This window comes from Porites lutea, chromosome 14, assembly GCF_958299795.1.
Source record: "Porites lutea chromosome 14, jaPorLute2.1, whole genome shotgun sequence".
In the NCBI taxonomy this organism is placed as follows: domain Eukaryota; kingdom Metazoa; phylum Cnidaria; class Anthozoa; order Scleractinia; family Poritidae; genus Porites; species Porites lutea.
The window spans coordinates 17693502-17708565 of NC_133214.1; the positions used below are offsets into that span (position 1 = coordinate 17693502).

The window sequence follows — 15064 nt, forward strand, 5'->3', positions numbered from 1 at the left end:
AACCCCAAAGGCCTCTAGACTAGCCTAGCCACGCCAGCTAGCGAAAATTTTTTCGTGTTCAGTATGCATAGGCTTCCCAAACTCATCACCGGGCATTCAGAACATTAAAAGTTTGACATTTGAACCATTATAATACCAACGAATCAGGTTTTAAAAGAGTATAAAAGCGCCCAGCTTCCTGAACGAAATATTCGTGGTCGATGTCGTCTATAGACTTGCCCACAAGCACAAACACAAGCACAAGCACAAGTCGAACAAGCACAAGCACAAGTCGAGCTCAAAATGTTTCTCCAAGCGAAGCGCAAGCAGTAATTGTTTCGTTCCTTCCCCCCTCCCCCTCTGTTATTTTTTCGCTCTAAATTCATTTCTCGCGCGGCCTCGCGCGGCCTAGCCTGCGTAGCAAGCGTTACGCTTGCAACGCAGGCTAGGTTCCGCAGAAAACATAAAAAACAGTCGCCCGCTTGCGCTAACAGTAATTGTTGTCCTGTCACGCAGACGTTGTGTTACTTACTATGATTTTTGTGTCTACTGCGCTTGCGCAGAAGACACTAAGCCATGAACATCATGAAAACTGTAGAAAAAGTTTGTTAAAATCGATAATCCGTAGGTAGTCAATAAATTATCGCACTTCCAATCTCAACCAATCACAAGTGAAACAGAGCGATTAAATATGTCCGAACATAAATCCCTATAAACTGAAGTCATGGAACGAGATAACTCAGTGCAGTCATTGTATGCTGTTTGGGCGTGCGGTGAAGACTTCAGAGTAGTGGGAATATACGGAGCGTGTTTTGCTGAGGGTAAGTTTTAGTTTTGTAATTTGTTTTTGTAATTAACTTTTCACGTAAAAAGTTGGAGAAACAATTTAATGTTTTGGAGCATTATTTACTTGGCAGAAGTAAAATCGGCCAATGAATGAGACATGCATCGTAACTGCTTTCTTCTAGCACCCGATGAAACAACGCTGTCTGTTGTTCACAGAACCTTGAAGATGTTTAGAAATTCACAAAGCGACCCACTTTGGTCAAAAATAGACCCACTTCGGGCACAAATCGACCCACTTTGGTCTCAAACTCGAGGCACACTAGCACGGTTACAAAAGCAGAATACAAATAAAATGTCCTACTCATTAGAGAAAAGCAAAAAAGCAGGAAGCTTACTAAGAGTTGTGAGCTCTCCAGAACAGTATGTTTGTTTCTTTAACTTCAATTTTGGGCTATTTTCATATTTATTGTCTTTTAGTTACCGTTTTTACCTTCCATATTTTCTCGATCTCGCCAATTGTGTAAGTGATCAGGCAGAGTTTTGTAGTCGGGAAGGAATGCGGGCAATTGTAAAAAAATATCTTTATCCTGTCCACAAGAATAAATTGGATTTAAGAGATCTTTTTACCTATATTCCTTTCCCTAACCTTCTACTTTCTTCTCTATACCTTGGGTTGTTTTCAAATCTACTGTCTTTTAGTTACCGTTTTTACCTTCCATATGTTCTCGATCTTTCTAAATGTGTAAAAGTAACAGAGTTTTGCAGTCAGGAAGGAATGCGAGCAATTGCAGTTTTGCGCAACAGCAATACAAAATATGACAACTTGATTTGCCACAAATTAGTTTGCACATTTCACAAGAATAAATTGGCTTCAAGAAAACTGTTTTTATATATTCCTGTCCTAAATCTTCAATTTTCTTTAAACTTTACAGAAAGTGTTAAATACAAGTATCGTATGAAATTTATCGATGTTCTCGAGACTCTGTGTGACAAAAGTCAACATATGGTGAGCTTGCACTTGACAAAAGGCGATGGAGGTCGTGATGTATATGTTACATACTTGCATCAAGTAGATCTACATGAGAATAATTGGAGGAAAACAGTAAGACAAAGAGAAAGAGGTTATAAAGCGTATAAAAGTAGGAGCCGTGAACCATCTAGGATAAATTTGAAAAAGATTTTAAAGTCAATGAAGAAACGAGTGCTTCGAAGAACTCGAAAATTAACACTTAGGAATTTGTCTCCCCCTTCATCTAGACTAAGAAGCATAGCAGCTAACTATAAAACTTACTATATGATGCATAAATATAGAAACGATTGTTTCTTCAGCAAGTTTTATTGTAAGCGTCGTAATATTAAGGTAGTCTGCTTGAGTACCTCAGCGAAAAACAAAGAAATCAAAAACAGTTCATTTGATAAGATTAGCTCCTCAGGACGAAAGATTTTAAAGAGATATCCAATTATTTCTTACTCAAATTCCTTTCTGTTTCAAAGAGAGAGTAAATTACATGTCTCATTAAGGTCATCACTACTTCAAGATATATTTCGTGTAGCAAGAAGGAAACTGTTAATTTCCGGTGATATTGAACTGAATCCAGGACCCACACAATTGCCATTTGCTTTATTAACACAAAGATTAAGAACGATCGGCTTAAGGCCACTAGATGTTGGTGGTGATGGAGATTGTTTTTTTAAAGCTGTTTCACATCAGTTGTGTGGCACTCCAGATTGTCATTTTGCAATTCGAGATGCTGGTATTCAGTATCTTAAGGAACACCCAGAAGAATTTATTGAGAGCAATGTTGCAAATTCATGGTTAGGCTATTTAAATACTATGTCCATGCAAGGAACATGGTGTGATGGTCTCATAGTGCAGGCTGTAGCAAATGCACTAGGTATAACACTACATATCATAGAATCTCATCAAAATTTTACAGAGAGGACAATAATTGAACCTGCCGTGACCTTACAAGGAGAACAAAGGACTATTTACTTAGGCCACATAAATGAGGTTCATTATGTCTCTACAGTTCCAGATGTTCCAGAATTATTTAGAACACAAATAACAAACAGTTGCAGCACTAGCATACATGAATCAAAGAGTTCTTCCGCCATTGAATATCACAAAAATGATTATTTCAGGACATATATGAGAAAAAGAAGGGCCAACGAAAACGATGAGTGTAGAGAAACACGGCTATCCAAACAACGTAAATACAAACAGCAACGGCGAAGTGTACAAAAAAAATCCACAGCCGAGGAACTTGCACAATCCAAAAACACACAAAAAAGAAACGCCAATCAAAATAGTGACTGTGGAGAAAAAAGGCTATCCAAACAATGTAAATACACAAAGCAACGGCAAACTGAACAAAGAAAAACTACAGCAGAGGGACTCGCACAACCCAAAAACACACAACGGTTTATTGCTGCACAAAACAAACATACATCAGGTGCACTTCCACAATCTAAAAATTTACAGCAACCAATATTTGCAGAAAAGAATGATACAGAAGAAAGACTTCATGAAAATAAACAGTATGAAAGGTCTATTGATAATCTAATTTCCAATTTTCATACTATTGTCTCCAAAGGTCCACTTTACATCTGTACTTGTTGTGATCAATTATGGTACAAACATAGTGTTTCCCTTGCGGACAATTTTAAATTAAGTAATCCAAATGTTTCCGAATGTCTGTTGAATAAAACAAGTGTGGACAACAAAGAGTGGTTATGTAACACATGCAAAATGCATTTTAAAAAAAATAAAGTTCCACCATTTGCTGCTGTTAATGGGATGCAATTTCAAACTAAACCACCATTTTTGGACTTAAATGAGTTAGAATGGAGATTACTTGCCCCACGATTAGCATTTGTAAAACTAATGCAGGCTCCAAGAGGAAATCAATTGAAAATAAATGGAAATATTGTTAATGTACCAGCAGATGTCAGTAGCACAGTCAACCTACTACCTAGGTTAGAAAATGAAACTGGAACAATTAAAGTACAGTTGAAAAGAAAATTGCAATATAAGAGTTTTGCATTATCGTTGAATGTAAGACCGCATAAAGTGGTGCAAGCAGCCGATTGGCTTATCACTAATAGTGATCTTTACAAAGAAGAGGGAATAACTGTTAACTGTGACTGGCAATCAAATTTTGTTGAGAATATTTCGAGAACTCAAGATAAGCCACACAACAAGTCTTTAGAAAATAGTGAAAATGTGATCACATGCAATTCTGAAAATAAAACTGCAGATAATCAGTTATCATGTATAAATGAGAATAATTGGAGTGAGGATGAAGATGAAATACCAGCAGGAGTTACAGACACCATGTTAACAGCTACTGACTTCCTAGACGAAAACGAACGCGAGAATATTCTTAATGTTGCACCAGCTGAAGGCTCTACTCCTCTTAGTATTTTTAGAGACAAATTTTCTGAGGAATTAGCATACCCTGGTATATTTTTAGGTCAAAAACGAACTGAAAATGACAAACGACTTGTACCAGTTCATTATAGTGATATATGTAAATCTGAATTGCGACGTTCCGATCGAAGAGCAGCAATGTGCGTTGAAAATATTTTTTTTAAAGCCAAAAAGTTACAAATGAAAATTCTCTTAGGTAAATCGCAGATTGCAATGCGAAAATGCAAAGGTCTCAACAGTTCTCTTACTGCTGGGCATTTAAAAAAGCAAGGAGCTTTAGAAAAATTAGTTCATCTTGATGAAGGGTTTAAATTTTTAAGAGCATTACGAGGTTCCCCGCCTTATTTTGAAACTGCTAAAAAAGATCTCTTTGCAATGATAAGACAGCTAGGCCCAGCAACTCTATTTTGTAGTTTTTCTTCTGCAGAGACACAGTGGATACACCTATTAAAAATTCTTGGGAAATTGGTGGATGGTAAAGAATATTCTGATAATGAACTTGTGAACTTAAATTGGGAACAGAAATGTAGATTAATCCAAAGCGATCCAGTAACATGTGCAAGACATTTTGATTACCAATTCAATCAGTTTTTGAGCACTTTTCTCATGAGTAATGTTTCACCGTTAGGATCAATTTCTGATTGGTTTTATAGAGTTGAATATCAGCAAAGAGGTTCACCTCATATCCACATGTTGCTATGGATAAAAAATGCACCAATATTTGGAATCGACGATGATAATGAAGTCATCTCGTTCATTGATAGCATTATTACCTGCCAAAAGCCATCTGGCAATTTAAACCTAATCACCTTAGTGAACAGGCAAATTCATCGACATTCACATTCGTGTAGGAAAAGAAAGAAAAATGAATGTAGATTCAACTATCCACAGCCTCCTATGGAAACAACTCAGATCTTGCATCCTCTTGATAAGGACATTGAACCACACTTGCTTAAAAATTATAAAGAAATGTGGACACGTATTAAGAAAGAATTAAATGACCTAAAAGAAGGTCAAAGTATTACTTTTAATGAGCTTCTGTCTCATCTAAATGTAACGGAAGAAGATTATCTACTAGCATTGCGTTCATCACTTAATTCTCCAACTGTATTCCTATAAAGGAAGCCAAATGAGTTAAGAATTAACAACTACAATGCACCGTGTCTCAGCGCGTGGAGAGCTAACATGGACATACAATTTATCCTTGATGTTTATGCTTGTGCAGTGTACATTGTATCCTATATATCAAAAGCACAGAAAGGTATGAGTGAATTACTTCGAAAGGCGTGTGATGAGGCTAAGAATGGAAATGCTAGCATAAAACAGCAAGTAAGAGATATAGGCAATAAATTTCTGAACAGTGTAGAAATATCAGCCCAAGAAGCAGTTTATTTAGTGCTTCAAATTCCAATGAAAAAATCATCACGACAAGTAATATTTATACCTACTGCGCCTCCCGATGAAAGAGTTGACCTATTGAAGTCTATGAATGAAATTGAAATGATGGAAGATGATTGTGAAGACATACACACCGGAGGTCTTCTCAAAAGATATACTGAAAGGCCTCATAACTTTACTAACGTGACTTTGGCAGATTGGGCAGCATGGTATGATTCATATCGAAAACCTTATAGGAAGAAAACACGAAAATTTGATGCTGATAGTCTACTACAGGAACACTGTATCGATGAAAAAAATAGTGATGATGACTCTGAGAATAATAATGAAGACGCTGATAAAAGTAAGAAACGGTCAAAAGCAAGGATTATAAGAAGTGTTTGGTTTAACAAAGAGACTAACCCCGAAAAACATTACCGTGAATTAATTATGCTTTTTTCTCCATGGAGAAATGAAAAGACAGACCTCATACGGAATTGCTCTACATTTGAAGAACGCTTCTGCCTCTTAAAAGAAGAAATCTCAAAACAGATGACCCAGTATGCATTTTTCAGTCAACAACTAGATGAAATTCAAAAACATTTGAAAGATGTAGACGACAATTCCTTTGATACAATTGCACCAAACACACAGCATACAGAGCTCCAAGATCAAACTGAAGGTCTAAATGACTTGCATCCTGACTTCAATGAAACGTATGATTTATCAGAAGACATTGGCATTACTCCAAATACAGCTAATGATGATGTTCTTATATTAAATGAACTGCCTGATCAAGAATACCGACAAATGGTCCAAAAGTTAAACAAACAGCAGAAAGAGTTCTTTTATCATATTTTACATCTCATTAAAACGTCTGACAAGCCATTTTACAGCTTTCTAAGTGGAGGAGCTGGCGTTGGTAAATCTTGGCTCGTTAAAGCGCTATATCAAGCAGCTCTAAAATATTATAACCATAATGCAGGAGAAGATTTCCACGACATAAAAGTGTTATTACTAGCACCAACAGGGAAGGCAAGTTACAACATAAAAGGAAACACTATACATAGTGCTTTGGCGATACCAGCAAATCAATCACTAAAAAATTACAAGCCCCTCGATTCTAGTAGACTTAATACCCTTAGGTGTAAACTCGGAAAACTTAAACTAATATTTGTGGATGAAATTTCTATGGTTGGTAACTGCATGTTTAATATTCAGATAAACTGCAGATTAAAAGATATAAAGGGCAGTAAAGATGATTTTGGAGGAGTTAGTATCATTGCAATAGGGGATTTATTTCAGCTAAAGCCAGTTATGGATGGTTATATTTTTAACGATATTGAAGATTTGCAATATGGGGTACTTCTACCAAACTTATGGAAAGAGCATTTTAAAATGTTTGAGCTTCATGAAATCATGAGGCAAAGAGAGAGTAAAGCATTTGCAGAAATTTTGAACAGACTTAGAGAAGGAAATCACACAAACGATGATCTCTTAAAAGTAAAAGATAGACTTATTACACCAAATAGCTCAACATACCCCTCAGATGCACCTCACTTATTTATACAGAACAAAAAAGTTAATGAGTTCAACGAAAAAGTTCACAATGCGTCTTTAAACAAAAAGTTTAATGTCAAAGCACAGGACAGTGTAGTTGGAGCAAATTCTTTAGAACTAAGGAGGAAGATAATGAACCAAATACCTAACGATCCAAGAAAAACTAAACAGCTAAGATCAAATCTTAAACTGAGTGAAGGTGAAAGAGTAGAAACAGCCATAAATGTACGGACAGAAGATGGCATTACAAATGGTGCAGCTGGAGTGGTTAAATTCATTCAGCTACATCAAATACAAAAACCAACTGGAATAATTTGGGTATTATTTGACCACAGCAATGTAGGGCAAAGAACAAGACACGAAAATAGGCATCTATATACGCAATCAATTCAACACACTTGGACTCCAATAAAACCTGTGACTGTGCAGTTTGCTGTTGGCAAAACCAAAAGTGCTCGAGTTGTTCGAAAGCAATTTCCTTTACGGCCAGCTGCTGCTAAAACTGTACATCGATCTCAGGGGGATACTGAAACAAGAATAGTTGTAAATTTGGAAACAAAAAGGAAAATACCTCATGTACATTATGTTGCGTTAAGTCGAGTAACAGCTATTGAAGGATTGTACATTACGGACCTATGTGAGAGCAAAATTCACGTTCATTCGGATGTTAAAACTGAAATGGTCAGATTACGAACAAAGGCCTCCCTTAACCTTTGTGTTCCTCGCCTTTATGAACTTAGTTCATCTTTTTTCAAATTATGTTTTCTAAATGCAAGATCACTTCATAAACATATTGACGATTTACGCAACGAACACAATTTCAACAGTGCCGATTTAATTATCTGCTCAGAGTCTAGGTTCAGTCCACTTGATGATGATAACATGTACATCATACAAGGATATCATTTGTTTCGAAATGATAACCAGGTTTTTAACACAAGACCCTATGGTGGTACTGCAATTTATAGTCGACACTCTTTTGCACCTGGCTTCCCCTACAATTCCAATACAAATGGCATTGAGATAACAGTTGTAAAAGTATCTACCCTGCCAAATGTAACAATAACAGCAATCTACCGTTCACCAAAAATTTCTCTCACACTTTTATGCCAGTCACTTATTCAAGTATTGGACAACATTTCCTTCCAATACAATATTATCATTGGAGATTTTAATGTTAACTGGATGAATGAAATTGAAAGAAGACCTCTCTATAACCTTCTTGTGACAGAAAGAAATTATAAACAACTGATTTCACATCATACAACTGATAACAGAACAACAATTGACCACATATACACAAATTTCCTACCACATTCACATGCTGATACCACTTCAGGAACATTAGAAACATATTTCACTGATCATAAAGCCATCTGGTTAGCCTTCCCATATAATATTTGTTAATGAAAACCATTCCTTAAACACACGCTAACAAGAGCCAATTATTTACTGTAAAAATAACAATATACGTTTCCCTTTCAATTATTTGGCTAAAACTTTCACCTACAACAAAAACTAACTGAAAAAAATCTTTCAGAAATCGCATGTTGTAACTTGCCCAAATTATTCCATGTGTTATTTCCAAGTGGTGGTATAATAAGATCTCACATTTTTTTATTGAAGCATTTTTTTTAAACCCTTCCCTTCCTTTTTTTTCATCAGCTGAGAAGAATGGCTGAGAGTTCAAAGCGAAAAGGTAAGCGGCCAAGTAGAGTATTTATCACTTTGTAAATTCACGAAGCGTTTCGTTAAATAAGATACATATAAAAGTACCTAATATATAGAAACATTAGTCTTAGATATTTACTATTGGTCAATATCATCACAACTTACCTAAATTACATTCAATACAACTCAATACATTTTCATGCACCGAAGGTCTTCTTTTACTAAAAAATTCAAAATCTGCTACTTTTTTATTACTGCAACTAACGTAATATATTAAACTATTTTAATTTAATAACAATTATAGGATTTATTTGCGAAAAGACTGATAAAGAAAAATTCCGTAAATTTTGCTGTTTACAGATCAATAATAACCAACAGCTCCATGCTGCATAATGCTACTTCCACTCTCATTACATTATCTTTATATCCTCTTCTCCACTTCTAATATGTGTTTCTCACATTATTATTGCTCTATTGCAGATAGTGACGTTGGTTACGTTCACTCATTATCGCCCATTAAAAAAGCAAGGTCTGGAAAATTGTACTACAATTTTGACCTTCAAACATCACCAACTAAATTCACAAGAGTGGTTGGATTTGACAAGAATTCACATGCTCAAGCATTGCATTTCCAAGTTACAAAAAGTCCAGCTAAAATTGTCAATATTAATGAAAAAGAAGATACAATCTTTGTCAACCAAACAAGCTCAATTGTCCAAGCTAGCAGCAGTGATGTCAACTTTCTGTCCACAGCTCCATCGACAAAGCAAGGGGAGGCCAAGGAAACAATCTCCAGTGCGACAGATATAACACTGAATGAAATCCAAACTCTGACAAGAAATCAAAAGGTTAATGTACAAGGCCACCTAACACTTGGTCAAAATCCTAACAAAGAAGTAATTAAACGCAATGGCGAAAAGGGATACGTAAAAGAAGACTGTGTGATTGAAGATCGCACCGGTTCTGCCACTATACACATCTGGGATAACTTGCTAACCCAACTAGAGAGTGGAAACACTTACAGCTTCCAAAATCTTAGCGTGAAGAATTATTCAGGAATGACATTACTGGGTACCACACCAACAACAACATTCCAAAAAGCAGACCTCCAACTAACTGAAGTGAAAGGCCCACAGCTTCTTTCAAATACTGAGAAGGAAATTGTTATCCAAGAATTTAAATTTGTTGACAAAGTAAATGTCTTCATGACATGCCAAATAAAGTCTTGCAAGAAAAAAATGCCGCATGCAGTGGGTTCAACTGTTCTCAAATGCACTTCATGTGGAACAAGTCAAAAAGTTAAAGCCGCACAAAACGGAATGTCTGCACGCCTTTGCGCCGAAATAGACGGAAAAGATTGCTGGCTTACTGCTCTGACAGATGTCATGGAAGGCTTATTGTCCAAAATAAGCCTTACCAGAGATTCCAACACAGATCAAATAGCAGAAAGATTACTTCAAATTGAAAATATTAAAATAAAAATTAATACACGGTCCAATCACATAATCGAACTTCTATAGAATACTAAATAGTCAGACAAAACTTTTTCGCTTTTTCTATACCATCAGACTTCAGTGGTAGGCAGTGCAAATCTTAAAAGCTTACAAAATTGATTATAATAACACTTTTATGATAGTTTTCAAAATTATAGAATGGAGTAATCGGAATTAGAAATGTCAAGTAAGGATTATATTAATAGTCTTTCAAAGGTTACAAACAAAATACGATAGCTGAAGCTTACATTTACTTTGTATAACTGTGTAATATATTATAATAATCAAGTGTATTTTCAACTATTGGTTTTCTCGTATCTTTAATTATTGTAACTGAAAAATTAATACAATAGTGCGTTAGGCGAACAGCAGAAAACAGATTGCACTACATAAAGTGTATTTGTATGCAAAAGAAACGAGGAACCATGTATTGTACTTGTTTAAATTCTATCCAAACATTTCTCAAGTAAAATCGTTCAAAGTACATAAATGTCCGGTCACCTCGAGAACCATGCACTACATCTAATGTACATAACATATTGGCTAATAAACATTTCTTAACCCAAATCACCCGAATTGTCTAAAAAAAGTGCCTTCTGGCAAGCTGTATGCGGAATTTAAGATACCGCGAAAAAGGTACACGAACGACAAAAAATGTTTGTTTAAATAGCACAGGAACCCCCTTCCCCTATTAATTGCGTTTGAAGTAAATATCGTATTTCATTTAAACACTCTTGCCAAGATACCCGAGAATCTATATTACAATAGCAAAACAAACGCTACCTTTATAAAACAAAAACAATCACACGGTACACACTATCACATTGAAATAGGTCTCAAACAATACGAAAAAATAGTAGAAATACCCTCTCCAATTTTTGATAAAAGGAAACCTAAATTTCCACACTTATTTTGCTCTATTACCTGAACTTTAGCAGTAGACACCTGTACGCATTGCGTACCTATTTTTGAAATTGTGGTATCTGCAGAGTTTGAAATTTGTTAAGCTAAAAGTGGATGTTTAAAAAAAGAGTGAAAAAAGGAAGGGGTGAAACCACTGAAATTATCTGTTAAAATTACAAAACGATGCGTGATTTGCTACAAGTATAACATTCGGCTACATCATTCTAAGGTTACCATAGCAACGTTAATAATTGCAGAATTAAAATTTTATTCGGGAAAGAAGACAGCCAGCCAGGAAACGTTCTTTTCGACTGTGCATGGCTTTGTGGTACTTAAGTTCTGTGGGTGATTGAATTTAGTTAGACACCTTTTAACCATGCAAGAACCCTGGACAAAGGAAGAGTTTAATTTGACGTTGAAAGATTCTCCGCCTGAAGAAAAGAGATCGGACGTGCACTTTCCACCGATAAAAACAATTAATCCGATGATTAAGCCCGAAATCACCATTGTCTGTATGAAATGCGAGGAAGAAATAAAGGTTCGACAGTTGAAAGAGCATCAAGAATTCCACAGCGCACTAGAAATGTTTCGATTTAGTATGGAAAGAAAGCCTTCGAGCGTGAAACAGCTGGTCAAACGAAGGCGAGCTATCATGAAGCGCTTGAACGAAGTGGCGAACTCCGAGAATCCAGTTTCGATGAAGAAACTTCAGAAGCTTAATCTCGCCTACGAGCTTCTTAAAGCTGACATCGAAGGCACAAGTACGACTCTTCGAATGTTGGATGAATATTTTCAAATTCAACCGAGCTTACAGGGACACGGAACGCCGTTGAACTGCGCACTTGCGTTTGGCGTTTGCCGATACGAGAACGCGCGTTGGAAAACATCAATGGAAGATCGATATGCGTTTAAAGACTGCTTCTGCAACGATCCACAGAGCGGATTTTTTGCTGTTTATGACGGGTATTCTGGAACTATGGCTGCGGAGAAATGCGCGCGCTACCTGGGTGAAATCGTGGAGCGAAAAGTGGAGGCAATTTACAACACCAACATGATACATGAAACTGTCAATGCGGAAATTGTGACGGCTTTCAAAGATGCCTTTGATGAAATGGATAGAATTTTACTCTATGGCGTTGAGGAGCATTCGCGCAATCGTTGGAGCGGGTGTTCGGCGCTTACTTGCTTACTACGAGGAAATAACTTGTACGTTGCGAACGCGGGGAATATTAGAGCGGTGTTGTGCCGCGGGGATGGGTCTATTGAACGGTTGTCAACCAACCACTGTCCCAAGGATAAGAAGGAAAGGCACCGGGTTAGGAAAGCGAAAGGAGACATCTCTAAAAGCGATAAAACGGCCTTGGTCAACGGAGTATTGAAAAGCACTCGAGGCCTAGGAAATCACGGAGATCCGAATTTAAAGACCAGTGTCATTAAGACTCCTGCTGTAAATTGTCTAACTTTAGAAGAATCAGATCAGTTTCTGATCCTTGCTTCTAATGGTGTCTGGGAGGTTTTGAGTGAAGAAGAGGTCATTCTTCTCTTGGAAGATATAATACCGGATATTGATGTCAAAGCTATTGTGAAAAGAATGCAAGAGAGAGCATCTGCTCTTGAGGTTGGGTTGCCTGTTCCAAAATGGGATGAAATTCCCAGACGGGACAGGGGCGTGGCTAACGAGGGGGACAAGGGTATTGCAGTGGTTTCCAGTAGTGTAAATGAAGAGAAATCAGAAGGTGAAGGGGAGCATGTACCTGATGAGGAAAACCTGACTGAGGAACAAAGAAATCATCTTACTGGTAGTCCTTTAGAAATTGACGTAAAGTTGGATGAAAACAGACATTGTGCAAAATCCCCTGGATTGTTGCCACCTTCTGACTCCCTGTCACAGATTTCCAGAGGTTCCAAGCTGTTCAGGAGTGAGAAAGCTTGTGCACTGGCAAAAGCACTTAGTGAAAGACTGGTGGATGGTGCCATCTTGGCAGGCAGCCGTGACAACATCACAGTTTCAGTGGTCCTGTTGAATGGTTGCCCACTTCAGCTGTTCCTTCTGCCAAAAATTTAAAAGGTGGATTAATGTCAGTGTCATTATGCTCAGTACCACGTGATGTATATATATTTTGCAGGAAAAAGTGAGAATTTGGAGGAAGGGCAAGATTAAAGCCCCTCAATTGCTTGTATTCATCTAACAGCTCAGCTTGAGGTAGCCTGTGAAAACATCCATTTCTCCTCGCTCTTTGCCACTGGGGACGTTTCGCACGGAGGAATGTCTGCGACTCAGCGCAAAAGGTCCCCAGTGGCGAAGAGCGTGGAGAAATGGATGTTTTTGCAGGCTAAGCTTGAGGGGAAGGTGGTTGGGAGATAACTTGCTTGAAGCCCGCATTCATTATGGATCAAACTTTTCAGTACAACATTTGGCTTCTGAGTTTTTTCTCGAAAACCTTTTTTTCTAACAAAATGCATTGACACACTTTCTCTCTCTGTTATCAATATGGCCAAGTGATTTATCATCAGTTTCTAGATTCTCCTTTCAAACTGGCTAGTATGTGCTTGTAAAAGAAATGGTGAATTTCAAACTAGATCAAAAGTCACTTAGAGGCTACTGTATTTTATTTGATAAAGCACCCAAACTCAAATTATCTACACCTTGAATAAGCGCCCATCCTAAAGGCAGAAAAACTTAATAAGTGTCCAGCCTAGAATGAGTGCCCACCCCCACCCACTTGAGTGACAATGAGATTAAAATAGAAGTTGAATAAGTTCTAATAAAAGAGACTTTCCTGAAGACGGAGTTTTCTTCAGAGTAGTTTACAGAAACCTTGCTTTGTTAGATCTTTGCGTTTTGTTAAATAACGTTTATTGGTTTCATACTACACTTGCTGAAAATGGTGAAAATCTAATAAGCACCCACTCTCAAAGTCCAAAATTTTAATAAGCGCCCAGGGCGGTTAAATGAATAAATACAGTAGTTTCTTTCCCACAACTCTAATGATCATTAGTGAAGCATGATCACCAAAGCACAAGGGACAAAAGAAAAGCACAATTTGCTAAACCACAGAATTAGTACCTCTTGCATTTTAAAAAATATGGGAAGTCAATAGTTTTTTTTGTGTGTGTGTATTTATTTACATTAACTGGACTGTTAGTTACCACAACTTTTAAAACAAAACAATATTTACAGATCTGTTACCAAGGATATAAATAGTACTACTTTTTTTAAACTGTACATTTAGTAAATGCAGTTGAGTTCCTTACGACCCAAAAAGACAGTCTTTGAGTTTATCTTTTTTCATACTTGTAATATTACTACTCAGTAGCTTTCAAAATTATGAAGGCTATGAACTTAAAGCTTGACTGTCAGCACTCTTTCAAATAAAAGTATCACATTCAAGTAACATTCAGGTCGTTATAGTGTGTGTAATAATGATCATAACATTATATAAAAAACTCTTAGTTTTATAAGGCATAAAGCAGTATTATTCTTCTATAGAAAGCCTTCTTAAACACCCTTTTTACCAGGAACTAGGACTAAACGGACAATGAAGGAACCCTAAAATACCTCTATACACCAGTGACCTAACTGACTGAAAAGTAGGGGTTGGAGTTGGGGTGGCTGGCACATTTGCAGGCAAAAGTCTGTTAATGGCAAAATATTATGTCAAATAAAATTCCTCAAAAAAGACAGATTTCCTGGGCAATAATATACCCTCTTTAATTTTTTATGTGTTTCTTGCCCCAGGAGGTGCAAGGAAGTGCCACACAGGTTTCTTTGATAGTAAACTTGTTGACAGAAAAAAAGCCAGGTCTATTCTTGAAAGAAAAGTTTGCATGTTCATTAATTCCATTATGTATTTGGATAATAAAA

The 15064-nt window shown here is 36.8% G+C and overlaps 4 protein-coding genes across 5 annotated transcripts; all 4 read left to right on the forward strand.

Moving 5' to 3' along the window:
- Positions 1-522: 522 nt before the first annotated feature.
- LOC140925275 (uncharacterized) lies at positions 523-10825 on the forward strand. Of its 2 annotated transcripts, XM_073375266.1 has the most exons (3): positions 523-800; positions 8798-8831; positions 9284-10825. In XM_073375266.1, the coding sequence occupies exons 2-3, from the start codon at positions 8807-8809 to the stop codon at positions 10321-10323; spliced, it is 1065 nt and encodes a 354-aa protein (XP_073231367.1). In that variant the 5' UTR covers positions 523-800; positions 8798-8806; the 3' UTR covers positions 10324-10825. The 2 variants fall into 2 exon arrangements, with proteins under 2 accessions (XP_073231367.1, XP_073231366.1); XM_073375265.1 differs by lacking the exon at positions 523-800 and having other exon boundaries at positions 8416-8831.
- LOC140925265 (uncharacterized) lies at positions 3563-5365 on the forward strand. Its single transcript, XM_073375255.1, has one exon. The coding sequence runs from the start codon at positions 3563-3565 to the stop codon at positions 5312-5314; it is 1752 nt and encodes a 583-aa protein (XP_073231356.1). The 3' UTR covers positions 5315-5365.
- LOC140924005 (uncharacterized) lies at positions 5360-8539 on the forward strand. Its single transcript, XM_073374011.1, has one exon. It carries the CDS (start codon positions 5381-5383, stop codon positions 8537-8539), a length of 3159 nt encoding a protein of 1052 aa, XP_073230112.1. The 5' UTR covers positions 5360-5380.
- Positions 10826-11517: 692 nt separating the features above from the next.
- LOC140925267 (protein phosphatase 2C-like domain-containing protein 1) lies at positions 11518-14772 on the forward strand. Its single transcript, XM_073375258.1, has one exon. The coding sequence runs from the start codon at positions 11576-11578 to the stop codon at positions 13262-13264; it is 1689 nt and encodes a 562-aa protein (XP_073231359.1). The 5' UTR covers positions 11518-11575; the 3' UTR covers positions 13265-14772.
- The last annotated feature ends 292 nt before the right edge of the window (positions 14773-15064 follow it).

Bases quoted from the DNA above. Each gene is read 5' to 3' on its own strand.
- LOC140925265 (XM_073375255.1), top strand. From the start codon at position 3,563: ATGCAATTTCAAACTAAACCACCATTTTTGGACTTAAATGAGTTAGAA.
- LOC140924005 (XM_073374011.1), top strand. From the start codon at position 5,381: ATGGACATACAATTTATCCTTGATGTTTATGCTTGTGCAGTGTACATT.
- LOC140925275 (XM_073375266.1), top strand. From the start codon at position 8,807: ATGGCTGAGAGTTCAAAGCGAAAAG. The intron at 8,832-9,283 runs GTAAGCGGCCAA...GCTCTATTGCAG, and splicing joins TGAGAGTTCAAAGCGAAAAG to ATAGTGACGTTGGTTACGTT.
- LOC140925267 (XM_073375258.1), top strand. From the start codon at position 11,576: ATGCAAGAACCCTGGACAAAGGAAGAGTTTAATTTGACGTTGAAAGAT.